Below are 12809 nucleotides of genomic sequence, written 5' to 3' on the forward strand. Positions count from 1 at the left end.
GATGGGTCAGGGTGGGAGTTCCTGAGCTGACGTTTACTGTCCGTAAGCTGTATAACCTTCAGCAAATTAGTTATTTAATCTCTCAAAGGCTCGGTTTCTTTGTAAGTCGAGAATAATAACCACTGCATGGTATTAGAGCATGTGTGTAAGTTGCTTATATAGCTCATGTATTTGAAATAGTACCTCATGGGTATGTAATAGTATGCATATGTAATAGAGCCTCATGGATACGTAATAGTGCCTCATGGATATGGAACAGCACCTCATGTGTATGGAGCAGCACCTCATGTATATGCATTAGCACCTCATGTATATGTAATGGTACCTCATGTATATTTAATGGTACCTCATGTGTACACAATGGTATTGCACCGATGTAAGGTGCTTGGAAAGGTACCCAGTACATGGCAGGGGCCCGATAAATTGTAACTGATATTTTCCAGCTTCTGAATATCTCAGGTTTGACAGTTCCTTAGAGAAGAAAATACTACGACGGTTGAATGGTTTTCTTCACGTTGTGAAATTACCTTCTTTGAGGACTGGATTCCTTCTTCGCTTGGATTCTAAGAAAAGCCTTCTGAGGAGGTCCCCAGCCTTTTCTCAAATCAGTTATGTTTCTCACTGCTTTTGTTCACAAACTGAGTCACTGTTCTGTGCCTGGCCCAATCTTCCTGGCAGCTTGCCAGGTCTGAAGATGGAGTCATTTTTCTAAAGCCCTTAATGGATGGGGTAGGGAAAGAGGATGCTCACTCTCTTTCGCTCACAGAGACAGGTGTGGAACATCTGGAGGCAGCTGGGCCCCTGCAGGGTGCGGCTATTAGGAGGTGTCAGAGCAGGTGTTGCAGGGTGGGGGGTTGGGGCTGTTTCACTTCCCCTCAGTAAGGAGGTGTCAGCTTGGCACCAGGAAGAAAGAGAAAGAAGGTACCAGCTTGGGGTTTAGGCTGAGCTGTTGCCTTATCCTCTCTTGATAGATAAGAAAGCAGAAACCCAAAGAGATTGAATGACTGGGTCTAGAACCCAAAGCAGGTTTGGAGCAAAGGCAACATTTGTCTCATCATCTAGTGCCTAGTTCAGCCATACTGGCAGAAAGAGGTCCAAACACAAGCCAGAAAAATTAAAGAAGAACCCACAGCATACTTGCTTGTGGAAAAGACCCCTGTGTGCCCAGACATCGAACGACAGCAGTACCCAGAGGCTGTGGTTGTGCATATTGGTCATCCTTGGTCCAGGCTTCTGGGTCAAGGGTCTCAGGCAGGGTCGATCCTTGCATCTGGCGATTCTCACTACACATACCCTGCAAGGAAGTGCTGGCGTATGCAGGCGTTCATAAGCTGGGCCTGTTAGAAATTCCCCACCAGATATTTTTTTTAATTATTTTTTAATTAACATATCATGTATTATTTGCCCCAAGGGTACAGGTCTGTGTATCATCAGGCTCACACACCGCATAGCACTCACCATAGCATATACCCTCCCCAATGTCCGTCACCCAGCCACCCTATCAATCCTCCCACCCCCCACCAACCCTCAGTTTGTTTCCCAAGATTAAAAGTCTCTTAATCAGGGGTGCCTGGGTGGCTCAGTGGGTTAAACCTCTGCCTTCGGCTCAGGTCATGATCTCAGGGTCCCGGGATCGAGCCCTGCATCGGGCTCTCTGCTGGGCAGGGAGCCTGATTCTTCCTCTCTCTCTGCCTGCCTCTCTGCCTACTTGTGATCTCTGTCTGTCAAATAAGTAAATAAAATCTTTAAAAAAGTAAAAAAGTCTCTTAATTTTAGGAGAGTCTCCTTCCTGATCCCATCTTATTTCATTTTTCCCCTCCCTCTCCCCCCACATCCCCCTGCCCTGCCTCTCAAATTCCTCATGTCAGAGAGATCATATGATACTGTCTTTCTCTGATTGACTTATTTCGCTCAGCATAATACCCTCTAGTTCCATCCACATTGTTGCAAATGACAAGATTTCGTTTCTTTTGATTCCTGCTAGATATTTTTTTTTTTAAAGATGCGCATTCTCTTTTTAACCGTATTGTATCCCATTTCCCCATAATCCTGCAAGGTCTTAGTTCACCATTTTTAACTTGCTATAAATGTGCTATAATTTATCCGACCATTCTCTTAATGTACAATGGTCCAGTTACTTCTGTTTGTTGGCCAAAATAGATAGCAATGGGGGAACATCTGGAAGTTATAAGTATATAGCTTTTAATTTCTGTGTAAATATTGACTTAGAGGGAATCCCAAAGTTATAGGATGTACCTTTTTTTTTGTGGTGTTTGCCATCATTAGAGTATTGTTTCTGGAAATGTTGCATCACATTGCATATGTATAATACGGATAATACCACTTTAAAACAAACTTGTTACTAGGTATTCAGTGGTGGGTCAGTGGTATGTCAAGACTGCTCTTTGCATTTTAAAAATTCCCACTGAGAGCGAGTATTTTATAATTCCTATAAGTTTTACGTTCATGTCATTTACACAGGTGTCTCTAGGGATCTTGATGGATATATTTGGATTCATTGGTACCTATACCTCTGTGGTATTCTTGCCATTTAGCGTGAAACTAATGGGGAGGAATGAGACAAATCCAGATTGTGGAACATTCTGTAAGAGCATCCTCAACTCTTCATAAATGTATCATAAAAAGGAAACAAGAAAGCTGTTCTAGATTGGAAAGTCTAAGGGGGTGTGGCAACTAAAGGCAAAGCAAGAGCTTTAAGTAGCTTCTGAAAAAAATTTTTTTTAAATTTTTTTTGTTTATTTATTTGAAAGAGAATGAAAGAGATAGCCTGAGATGGGGGAGGGTCAGAGGGAGAAGCAGACTCCCCGCTGAGCAGGGAGCCCAGTGTGGGACTTGATCCCGGGACTCCAGGATCATGACCCGAGCCGAAGGCAGTCGTTTAACCAACTGAGCCACCCAGGCGCCCCACTTCTGAAAAATTTTAAGGCCACAACTATAAAGGGCATTTTGGGGGCAGTTGGAGAAATTTGAATATGAACCATATATTAGATAATGTCATATCAGTGTTAAGTTTCTTGACTCTGATAACTTTGGTTATTAAGAGAATGCTTTTGTTCTTAGGAGATGAAGGTTGATATATTTTGGGGTAAGGTGTTACTGTGCTTGCAACCTTCAAATGGTTTAGTCAAACTATGTTTGCATCATATTTTATATTATGTATTAATAGTATAATTATAACATGTTATAGTATTAATTATATTGTAGTTACAAAATACAGTTATGCTCAGGATGTAAATAAATGTAATAATACACTATTATCCTGTATTATATAAATATAGAAATTATAGAAGTTATTCACAACATACTTAATAGATACCGTATTGATTTTTATATCCACATCTATATTCATTTATAAATCTGTCACATTCACATCATACACTCACATGCACACACGTGTGTGATGCATTACCCCATAGGAACTGTATTTTAATGGAGATCCTTGACAGCAGCAGGAAATGCTGATGGGATCTGTTTCTGCTGGTGACTCCAGGCCCCAGCAGGGAGGTTCTGTGGGGCTGGGGAGTGCTGGGGCTCCCCTCAGGATCTAGGCATGTGGGTGATAGGCACAAAGACTGTCTGGCTGGACCCTTGGCTCCCCTGTCCAGAGGAATGGGTGATGGGACGATTTTCACCAACTGGGGGCCCTGTCCCCTTTTTCCTCTTGCCTGTCCTGCTGCTTGGCACATGGAGGGTGGGGAGGTCCCCATGGGGGGTTGGAGACATGAGGTTTACCTGTGTTTCCCTCTCCTATAGCTTTCTGTTTCCCCACATCTTTGATGTCGAATTTCTCTTACAAGGCAGTGCACCTGTGCTCCGGAGCAGGAATTATAGAACCTTTGGGGAAGTTCAGTCAGACAATCAGACTCCACTTAAGGGGAGTTATTCTTGGTTCTCTGTCTAACCTCCTCCCAGGACCCTCCCCTCAACCCTCACCAGTAGGAAGCAGCTTCTCTCTAGGCGTGAGTGCATGCAACTGGGAGGTCTTTATAAGTCAGTTAAATTAACAGGTTGCTATGTTAACGTATTAAATCAAAGTAAACAGAGTTTAGACCTTCAATTTGGTTGCTGTTCATTTCTGTAAAAAGTTGAGAAATGAGGCCCTTGGGGATACCCGTAACCCTGTCCTAGCTGGGCTCCCTTGAGAAAACTAGATAGGACTCCTCAGCAGTTTCACAGAAAATATAACTTCCCAGGATCAAGTGACTAGTAAATTTGAGGGATTTGCAAAGCAAGTTGCACCTTAAATGCTTGAGGGGCTGACTTACTGTTTAAATGTGACACATGGTGAATCTGGTAAAGGCAGGTGGTTGAATGCTTGTCCTCCGGTCTCAGCTGCCCAGGCGTGGAGATTGGAGTCTGGATTTTTGTAGATCAGGTTTGTAGTAAGGAAGTGCTTGAATATTTTTTTTAATTACCATATATTTTTTTTCTGCTTCTAAATGTGGTAGAATATTCTGGATATAGTGAAAAGTAGGCAGCAGAAATAGAAGTCACCCGTCGTTGGACAATTGGGTGTTGATGGCCAGATTTCTGTGTGTGTGTGTACATGTCTCTCTATTAAAGCAGAGCTGGGACATTCCCATGAGAATCTGATCAGCTGGGCCTTGGTCCCTAGGTTGTGGCAGGGTAGAAGGTAGGATTTGCAGACTCCATCTCTTTCCAGGTCAGAGACCTTTTGGAATATAAAAAGCACCCATTCAAAAGGGGGCCCAGGCTGGCTGGGGGTGAGGAAACAGAGGGGTGGCAGGCAGACCCCCGTCTAGGTCATCAGGGTCTGTGCTGGGGATCAGCAGCTCTGCCTGTCTGCTTGGACGCTTCTTCCCCCTAAAAGCTCCTACTGGGCATGTACTCCCCATTCTTGCCTTTCTCTTCCTCTAGTGCTGTGTCCCTCCACCCCTGCCCAGTCCCCACTGACAGACACTGCCCTCAGATCCTCCAGCTGTTGGGCTCACACAGGTGTCCTTCTCACCCCAAGACTCACCACTGTCATGGTGGCATGTCAGGTATGGGGGATACCTGGGGTGGGGGGGGCACGGAGCCTTCCCAGTGCATTTTAAGCTGTGCCGTGCGGGTGACCTTCCAGGGCCAGCACTAGTGCTGGGAACCAGGCGCCTCCCCTCTGCCCTCAGAGAAGCCAGAGGCCGCTGGACTCTTGCATTGTAAGAGCCCCTCAGTTGAGCACTTTGGGACCTTGCTGTCGGGAGGGTAGGCTGTCGCCCACAGGGGCATGTGGACAGTGTTAACACTGGCTTCTCCCCCACTCTCTGGGTTAGAATCTGGGCTCCACCACTTAGTAGCTGTGCTAACAGAAACTGGTTATATAAACTTCCTATTCCTCAATTTGCACACCTGTGAAGTGTGGCTATGATCACCTTTCAGAAGGGCTGCTGTGAAGGTTCAGTGAGCACCTGCCGCAGAGTAAGCCCTCAGTTAGCATTAAGTGTGACCCTCGTATTGGTCTGCTTGGGCTGCCGGAACAAAGTGCTGTAGACAGAGTGGTTCCAGCAACAGAAATTTCTTGCTCCTAGCTCTGGAGGCTGAAAGTCTGAGATCAAGGTGTCAGCACGGTTGGGTGAGGGCCCCCTTCCTGCCTTGTAGACATCCATCTTCTCTCCGGGTCCTCGTCAGATAGTGAGTGAGCGCTCCGGTCACGTCTTCTTAACAGCATTCACCCCATCATGGGAACTTCACTGTCATGACTGGGTCACACTGGCAGGTAGCACATCAGCGCGTGAATGGGAGAGCGGAGCACAATCATTCAGACCATAACAAGCATTGCGGTAGCTTATTAGCACCCTTGCAGGACTCTCTGAGGCTTGGGGCAGCCTCTGATGTGGACCCAAGGAAGAAGTGAGGACAGGCCTTTTGTCTTCAGTGAGGTCGTAAAGTCCATGGTGGTGGGTCTGAGTCTTCTGGAAAACTGCTTTCCCAGTGTTAGGTTTCTGTCTCCTTTTGACCTTCAGGAAAAGGTTCCTGGTTATCCTAGTCCGGAAGAAGGGGAAGGAAGAAAAGTCCCGTTTCTCTGAGCCAGGGAGCTGGGTGCAGATTCCACAGTTCACTTGGTGTCAGCACTGTACCCTGTTTCCAGAGGGCTGGGCCCTTAGAGGCTCCAGGCAAGGACGCACTGGCTGGCTAAGGCCTGGCTGCCAAGAAGCTGTGATAAAATGTGAACCTTGAGCCTTTTGGTCCCACACCCTTGCAATGTGCAGCTGCTTCCCCGGGGGGGAATGGAGAAGCCACACCAGGGGCAGGACTGGGATCTGGATGAATTCGGGGGTGCCGCTGGAATGGGAAATGGCGGCCCGGTCTGCCCTTCCTGTCTCTCATGGTGCACCCTCGCTGGGGTTGAGCGGCGAGGCTCAGACCCCGCAGTCCCTCAGCCCGTGGATACTCCTGCCCGTGCCACTCCCGCTCCCGGCGCTAAGAATGGGGTAGGAGGTCTCTTCCCAGGTGTGCTAACCCTGTGTTTTCTTCTCTGCTCTTGTCCTTCCCCAGCCCCTAAAGACAATGAAGAGCGCGTGTTCAGGGAGCGCATGCGGCCCAGGAAGAGGCAGGGGGCTGTCAGGCGCAGGGTCCACCAGGTCAACGGCCACAAGTTCATGGCTACCTACCTTCGGCAGCCCACCTACTGCTCCCACTGCAGAGATTTTATCTGGTAAGGCCCTCTCTCCTGGGAACCTCTAGTGAGGACTTCCCTGAGGTGAGACATGGGGGAGGGGGTTGTAGGAGAAGAGAAACTTTATTTTTAAAGTGCTGATGGGCTTTATTTCTTCTTCATTTGATTGCAGAAGACTTTTCTGGAAGGCTGAGTGAGTCTTTAGTACCCGGGGGGATAACTGGGAAGAAAGGTGACTTTATGCTTAGGATCATATCATGTATCATGTTTAATGAGTTAAGATTTTATAACCAATAGTGGTATGTTGTGATGTATTTTTTAAAGGAGTTCTTATCTTTTAGAGACACAAGCTTAATTATTTAGAAATTAAATAATGTGATGTCTGGGATTTGTCTAAAAATGATCTGGAAGGAGGGCAGAGGAGCTAGGGGTAGAGATGAAATAAGACCAGCTGTGTATTAATCATTGTTAGAGCTGGTTATAGATCCCTTACATTTATCTCTTTATTTTTGTATATATCTGAATTTTCCCATGATAAAGCTTAAAAAATACTTGATTGCCAGTATCTGTAATTCAAAGCAGTTCTTAATAACTGTTACAACAGTGGTGCTACTAGGATGCCCAGATTTCAGAGGAATGAGAGAGCAGCATTGGCTGGAGTGCTCAGGGAAGGCTTCCTGGAAGAGGTGGCATTTCTCCTTTCATGATGACTAGGATTTTGATAGGCAAAGACAGGTAGGTTGTAGGCCTTTTTGGGAGATGGAGAAGGATAAGGAGCACTGGCCTTGGGTATTGGTGGGGGAATATTAATGAATGCTTACCATGTGCCAGGTCTTTTCTTAGGCCCTGAGAATATCTAATTAAATCATCCTAGTGGGGCGCCTGGGTGGCTCAGTGGGTTAAGCCGCTGCCTTCGGCTCAGGTCATGATCTCAGGGTCCTGGGATCGAGTGCCGCATTGGGCTCTCTGCTCGGCAGGGAGCCTGCTTCCCTCCCTCTCTCTGCCTGCCTCTCTGTCTACTTGTGATCTCTCTCTGTCAAATAAATAAATAAAAATCTTTAAAAAAAAAATCATCCTAGTGTCCTAGAAGCTATGTATTATTAAAGCCACTCCACTAACAACAGTACTGAGACTCAGAAAGGAAAACAAGACTAGTGTGACGTCCTCCAGCTAGGAGTGTCAGAGACCCACTTCCACTCCTGGTGAGCCCAGCAGAAAGCTGTTCCAGACCTCCCACCAGCCTTCCTGGCAACCTCTCTGAGCTCTTGAACTTTGCCAACATACTTGGATCCTGTGGGGGAGAATAAGTGAGGCCAATCTGCTGCACAAACCAAGCGAAGGATCGTTTGAATTAGGCTTTGAATTGCCAAGGTGTGCAGGAGTGGCTTGTCTTGTCCTTGTGGTTTTCCAGAACTAGTCACTGAGGTTGGCATGGACATCTGTGGTGGTGCAGCTCAGAGCACCCTCAGGCTGTTGGAAGCGGGAATAATGCCCCAGTCCCATCACAGAAATGTCTCATCCCCGGCGCTGCTTCCACCCTCTAACCTCTGTTTTCTGTATTTCCGTTATGAGTTGTGTGTTTGTAGGGAGTATGTTGTGGAAGCTGAGATGTATGGATTCAGGTCTCCTCTCAGCACTTGGCGAACACCACTGGGTTCTAGGCTTCCCAAGGTGCGGCTCCCACTGGGCTGGAAATGGCAGATTGCTCCTTGGCCAATTGGTGGTGTCACTGAGGACAGGGCCCAGGCCAGATTGGTTGGATTGTTCTGTGTCCATGCTGACCCTAACCCTGCCCCAGGGGAGCTGACACCTGCCAGGGAAGGAACCTCTGCCATTGCCCTTGACCAATGCCCCTAGCCCTGGCCACAGACCGACTTAGAACCCTTGACTGCTTCTGGAGTGCCCAGGGAATATGCCTGTAAGCTAGAGCGCTCCTACATGATTACCTGCCATGTTCGACTGATCAAGACCTGCCTTGAATGAGCAGAGTCTTTGTGGCGTTCCAGAACACTGATGGCCCCACTGGAATGGCTGTTGGTCTAGGAAACCAAGCCCTGACACTGACCAGGCTTTGTACCCATTCCAAACGCTGGCTCTAACCTCTGTTGCCTCTGAAGGAGTCTTTTTTTTTTTTTTTAAGATTTTATTTGTTTACTTAGAAGGAGCAGGAGGGTGGGGCAGAGGAAGAGGGAGAAGCAGGCCCTGTGATGAGCCGGGCTCAATACCAGGACTGCTGGTTGGTGGCATGAGCAGAAGGCAGAGGCTTAACCAACTGAGCTGTCCAGGCGCCCTGAAGGAGTCACTTTAAGGCGCTCTGCAAGAGGAAGTGAAATCCCGCTGCTGTCTGGATTCTAGTCCACTTGGTGCATCGTGGCTGGTGGCCAGAAGGGGGTGGCTTTGTGTGGTTTTTGACCTACTAAAATTTATTAAAAGGTTGTATTCTTCTTTTCAGGGGTGTCATAGGAAAGCAGGGATACCAATGTCAAGGTAAGAGGCATTGTAGGAACTAAATGCTTGGGGGCCCATTGGTCTGTCCAGATCAGCGACACTCCTAGGACACACATGCTGGATTTGTTGACATTTAGAGGCTCTGTAGGGTTTGCGCGCTCCTCTTCCCTCTCCGAGAAGCAAGACCTTGCTTTCTTTTGTCCCTGCCTGGACATGGTTCCTGTATCCCATATACTGGGTGTAGAGGTATGGGAGTACCTGTGGGTACCTGTCTCCAGCTGTCCCCGGGGTCTCTGCTCCTTTCCCAGTAAGATGCAACCATTCAACACCCTTCGAAGGCCCCGCCCTGCCCTGAGCTGGGCTCCATGTACCCTGTCAGCCCCCTCCCTCTCTTTTTCCCTGAAGAAGTTCCCTCACCTACTCGATTCACTCCTATCACTCAGTGATCCTTGCTGATTCTCTCTCCCCCCACCCCTGTTTTTGTCTCTACTGTGGAATCATTAGCTCTTCAATGTTTAAGACTCCCTTGAAATTATTGCAGTTTGTTTTCAGTTCTTTGACTAAAATGCAAGGTCAGGTTTTCTAGGATTGGAGGGTGGATGGGTGCTGTGGTCAAGATTTCTCTGTGGTTAGCGCTGGGAGTCCATTCCGTCTCCTCACCCAGCTACTGGTTGACTTGGGCTCTCCCCAGGGGACCTGAGCAGGTTCTGTCATACATGGCCATGTCCTTGAGGTAGCGTGTGTGCAAATAGCTGCTTACCTCTTTGGCCGCCTCAGCTCACACTGTCCCAGGATGCGGAAGACCAGGCTGTCGGCCACTGTGAAATTAAACAAAAATGTTTAAGAACTCCGGTGCCCCAAAAGACCCATTCTCCCACAGCAATGCTCCCCGTCACACCTGCCAACCCTGATGTGACGTGGGCTGGGGCATAGGACTGCTCCGGTGCCTTTAACAGACCTGCTTCACAGAAGGAAACTGTTCCCTGACCTTGGCATATAGAAGTGGGGAAATCAATTGGTACTTCCATATCTAGAGAAAATTCCTGAGGCCCTCTGGGTGTAAGTGGTGCATTCTTCTCCAGAGCTTTCAGGGAACCCTAATGGCACTGATGACACAGTGTTCCTAAATGACTCAGCCTGCCAGGCTTCAGCCAGGGTCTTTCGTTAAGACTCGGGCACAGGAGGGGCGTGGCTCCCCGGCATCCCTCCATGGAGACCAGAATCTTGGGGGTGGAAGCTTTCTATCCCCACTTGTCTCTCAGCCTTCCCATTTTTGCTGTTTGCAGTTTGCACTTGCGTGGTCCACAAGCGATGCCATGAGCTCATAATTACGAAGTGTGCTGGATTAAAGAAACAGGAAACTCCCGATGAGGTAACTATTTATAACATTGAAATTTGGGGCTTTCTTTACTGCCACTCCTCCCCTCCACTGCCCCGTCAGTGGTTCCTGAGAAACTCCTTATCTCTCTGAGATCCCCTGGCTTTCTCCATTGTGTTGATCAGAGTTGAGGGAATTCTCCACAGCCTTTCAGCGGGAGGCACGGTCTACAGATGACGGTGGACAAGAGTCCGTGTCACGTCCGTGGCTATTAGGGCAAGAGCCGCGCGATCCCAGAGCTAAAGCCTGCGAGGAACATGTGAATTGCTTTATGTCATTATCTCCTAGGAACAGTGATGTCGCTAAGTGACCTGTCACTGGCTCCACACTGCTCATAAACAGGGAGAGAGACATGACACGTAAGCGGGAACCTTGTCTTTATGAGGTGATGGGGGGAACGGAGAGGAATTAACAAACCCAAGAAACCCTTAAGAGGCGGGAATAACCACAGTAATAATACCGGCCGACGTTCATGGGGTACTTACCGTGTGTCGATTTAAGTACTTTGTCATACAGTATTTAATCTCAAAACAGCCTTAATAAGAGCTATGCGATTATCTTCATTTTGTGACAGGGAGAGTGGAAGCACAGAGAGGTCATGTTAGCTTGCCCCAGGTCATACAGCTAGTACGAGAAAGAGCCATGTTCACACCCAGGTAGTCTGTTCTATGGAGTCTGAGCCCTTGACCGCTGGACTTCATTGTCTCTTAATCTTCTAACCTAGTATCAGGTTGACTCTTAGGGAAGTTGTTGGGGGTAAGGAAGTGAGACAATTTAACAGTGAGGGTGGGTTTCTCCTAACTGAGCGACTGGAAGGAGAGTGTGAGTGTGAGTGTGAGGGTGGGTGTTATCTGTGTTCATAGTAGTGGATTTCAAAGGCCTGCTTTTAATTCTTGGTGAAATAGATAAATACTGGATACTCATAGTGCATTAGAACTAGGGCTCAAAGAGACGCTAGGTAAGTTTATAATCAGGTGGACTTATAATTTGGCTTCCAAAAAGAGCAACTTACAGGACCACTACTACTAAAAGATAATTCATCCAAATGGCATCTTGGCATCAGAAACACTTCTATCTTTTATCTCCTTTTGCTTTCACACAGTCTCTGGAAAGCAGTGGGGGCATGGCCTGGATGGAACCTTCCATGTCCCTGAAGGGCAGGCAGCCCAGGGCACCAAAGCTGTTTGTGGGGGCTCTGCCGTCACAGTGGAAAGTGCTGGTTCTCACCACCTGGGCCTCCTGGCTGCTGTGGCAGGGTCGAGACCCAAGTATACAGTCACGCTTGTTACTTGGACAGATAAAAGAAAGGCTGGTGGCTGGCTTGCTGTCAGTCTCCCTTCTGTCCTGTGGACATCCTCTGAGCACTTCCTGCTCTGTGCCAGATACTGTCCCACGTGCCACTGAACTAAGAGGAACACATGATTCCTTCCCTCCAGAGCCTCCCGGGTTTCTTCCCCTGCGAGCCCTTAAAGGTTTCTATAGCTCTGCCCCATCTCTTGGAGGGAAAAGTCCCAAACGAGTCCATGCCCTACAGGTATGCAGCTGAGTCTGTGACCAGGTGCTTTCTGGTTGTCCTTCCTGGCCCGTTGGCAGTGAATAGACATCACCAGTGAAGCGTGTCCCCACACGTGGCATGTGTCTCAAAGGAGAGAAGTTGCCAAGGATTGAGGATGGGGGCTGTGGGTTTCTCTGCCTTGTGGAGTTCTTGCCTGTCCCAGGGCCCACAGGGCCAGGCCCCTAGGGCATTGCTGCACGCCCCAGGGGTGGGGGGAGACGGGGGGCCCTCTTCCAGGGAGCCTAAGTTTCTCTCCCTGCTTAGTGCCTGTGTGTTAGCGCCAAGGACACACCTCTCCCTGGGCTTCCAAGTGTGAGGACCGCCCAGGGCTCTCCGTTGCATCACCTTCCTTTCTTCTTCACCTTCCAGTTCTTTCTTTCTCTTCTTCCCTCCCATGGCCTCTGCGTTGGTCTCCCTGGCCCCCGTTTCCACGTCTTCGCAGCAGAGCGGCGTGTGCCCGTGTGTACCTGTGTGTGCGCGGCCCTCGTGCTTGTTTCCACAGCCTCCAGTTCTGTGGCTCGTGTGCATGCCCTGTCCTCCGCCCACCATCCTCTGATACCTTAGCATTCTGGGTGCTCCCAGCTGAACCTCCAAGTTCCTGGGTGCTCCCCCACCTCTTCACCTTTGTCTGTCACCTATATCCCTTTGTGAGCCTCTTCCTGGGACCCCCAAGTCTGTTCTCAGTGTGGGTCCACCACGTCTTCAGCATTTGCAGGAAAAGAGTGGCTACAGTGATCCACGCTCTTCAGGGTGAGCAGGTGGACATAGAGGAGGAGACCCAGAAAGGCGGA

At 48.5% G+C, this 12809-nt stretch overlaps 1 protein-coding gene across 4 annotated transcripts in view; it reads left to right on the forward strand.

The window, feature by feature from the left end:
* The window catches only part of PRKCE (protein kinase C epsilon), a 480653-nt gene that overhangs the window by 297695 nt on the left and 170149 nt on the right, over nucleotides 1-12809 (forward strand). For 2 of the 4 annotated variants that reach the window (XM_047746508.1, XM_047746507.1), the window contains 3 exons: nucleotides 6517-6676; nucleotides 9090-9124; nucleotides 10372-10457. In XM_047746508.1, the coding sequence (XP_047602464.1) occupies nucleotides 6517-6676; nucleotides 9090-9124; nucleotides 10372-10457 (281 nt within the window). Of the gene's footprint in view, nucleotides 1-6211; nucleotides 6350-6516; nucleotides 6677-9089; nucleotides 9125-10371; nucleotides 10458-12809 lie in introns of those variants that run through there. The other 2 variants (XM_047746511.1, XM_047746510.1) reach the window with 2 other exon arrangements.

This window comes from Lutra lutra, chromosome 9, assembly GCF_902655055.1.
Source record: "Lutra lutra chromosome 9, mLutLut1.2, whole genome shotgun sequence".
NCBI lineage: Eukaryota > Metazoa > Chordata > Mammalia > Carnivora > Mustelidae > Lutra > Lutra lutra.